The sequence below is a fragment of the Protobothrops mucrosquamatus genome, unplaced genomic scaffold, assembly GCF_001527695.2.
Source record: "Protobothrops mucrosquamatus isolate PMUCROS unplaced genomic scaffold, P.Mucros_1.0 scaffold_239, whole genome shotgun sequence".
In the NCBI taxonomy this organism is placed as follows: Eukaryota; Metazoa; Chordata; class Lepidosauria; order Squamata; family Viperidae; genus Protobothrops; species Protobothrops mucrosquamatus.
This window is the reverse complement of record NW_015386315.1, coordinates 234,171-235,381: the sequence shown is the minus strand read 5'-3', so window position 1 is coordinate 235,381 and position 1,211 is coordinate 234,171. Positions and strand designations below refer to the sequence as shown.

The 1,211-nt window shown below is 32.9% G+C and overlaps 1 protein-coding gene across 1 annotated transcript in view; it reads left to right on the top strand.

Moving 5' to 3' along the window:
- SLC30A5 (solute carrier family 30 member 5) overlaps positions 1-1,211 on the top strand; it is a 79,053-nt gene that overhangs the window by 3,771 nt on the left and 74,071 nt on the right. Inside the window, exon 4 of the mRNA XM_015829939.1 lies at positions 847-1,004. Coding sequence (XP_015685425.1) covers positions 847-1,004 — 158 coding nt within the window. The remainder of the gene's footprint in view (positions 1-846; positions 1,005-1,211) is intronic.

Here is a 1,211-nt window from a genome sequence, read left to right as displayed (position 1 = left end):
TTCATCCAAGCTTTGTCCCCAAAGTCCAAAATATCTTGTCTTACCCAAAAATTGCAACTGCCAAAACTGTATAAAAAGGAATTCCATCCCATTGTGTAGACTTGATTGACTTGGAGTTAGCATTTACTTTGTTTCCTCTTGAAAATAGGTTGGTATTTTGTTCTCTTAGCTGTTCTCTTGGCCACATTACCCAACCATCGTTAAAAGCGTTGTTAAAAACTTTTTTGATCCTGTCTTACACTGTGCATTTTAAATGTTTAGGCATAAAATTGTCACGGTGAAAAGAAATAATGGATCAGTGGATTGTTTTACTCTTATCAAAGCTAGATAAATTACTAAAAGGCAAAAGACAATAGCAATAGCACTTAGACTTATATACCACTCCATAGTGCTTTACAGCACTCTATGAGAAGTTTACAAATGTCAGCATATTGCCCCCAACAATCTGGGCCCTTATTTTACCAACCTTGGAAGGATGGAAAGCTGAGTCATCCTTCAGCCAGTCAGGATCACACTCTTGGCTGTGGGCAGAATTAGCCTGCAATACTGCATTCTAACCACTGCACCATCACGGCTCAAAAGATAAGGACTGAAACCTTTTTCTGCATCCTTGTTTTAATAGTTGTTAACAGAAATCACTCTTGGATATATTTTTTTCTTTTATAAAAACAAACATTTGAAAAGCTTATTCAGAATATAATTTTCTTCCAGATTATACTTTGTAGAGTAGAACATATTTTTTTATATATTTTTACCACTAGGTATGAATTTTTCTAATTTAGATATGTAACACTAAAATGTGCTTGATTTTCAAAGACAAATTAAATTTTTACTTTTTTTTTTTAGGCTTTTACATTTATAGAATTATTTTATGGTGTATGGACCAATAGTCTAGGATTAATTTCAGATGGGTTTCACATGCTTTTTGACTGTTCAGCTTTAGTTATGGGTCTCTTTGCAGCGCTGATGACTAGATGGAAAGCAACCCGTATATTCTCCTATGGGTATGTATATGGTTAAATTATAAAGATTTTTTAAAGGGTGTAAAGACAAGGTTGTGAGACTAAAAAGACAGGTAAATTAAACCAAATAAATATAACGGAAAGGCTCAGTTTACACTAAAGTAAACAGTGATATATTGTTTTTGAATAATCACAATTTCTGTATTGTTATAATATAATAATAAAGTTGGAAGGGACCTTGGAGGTCAT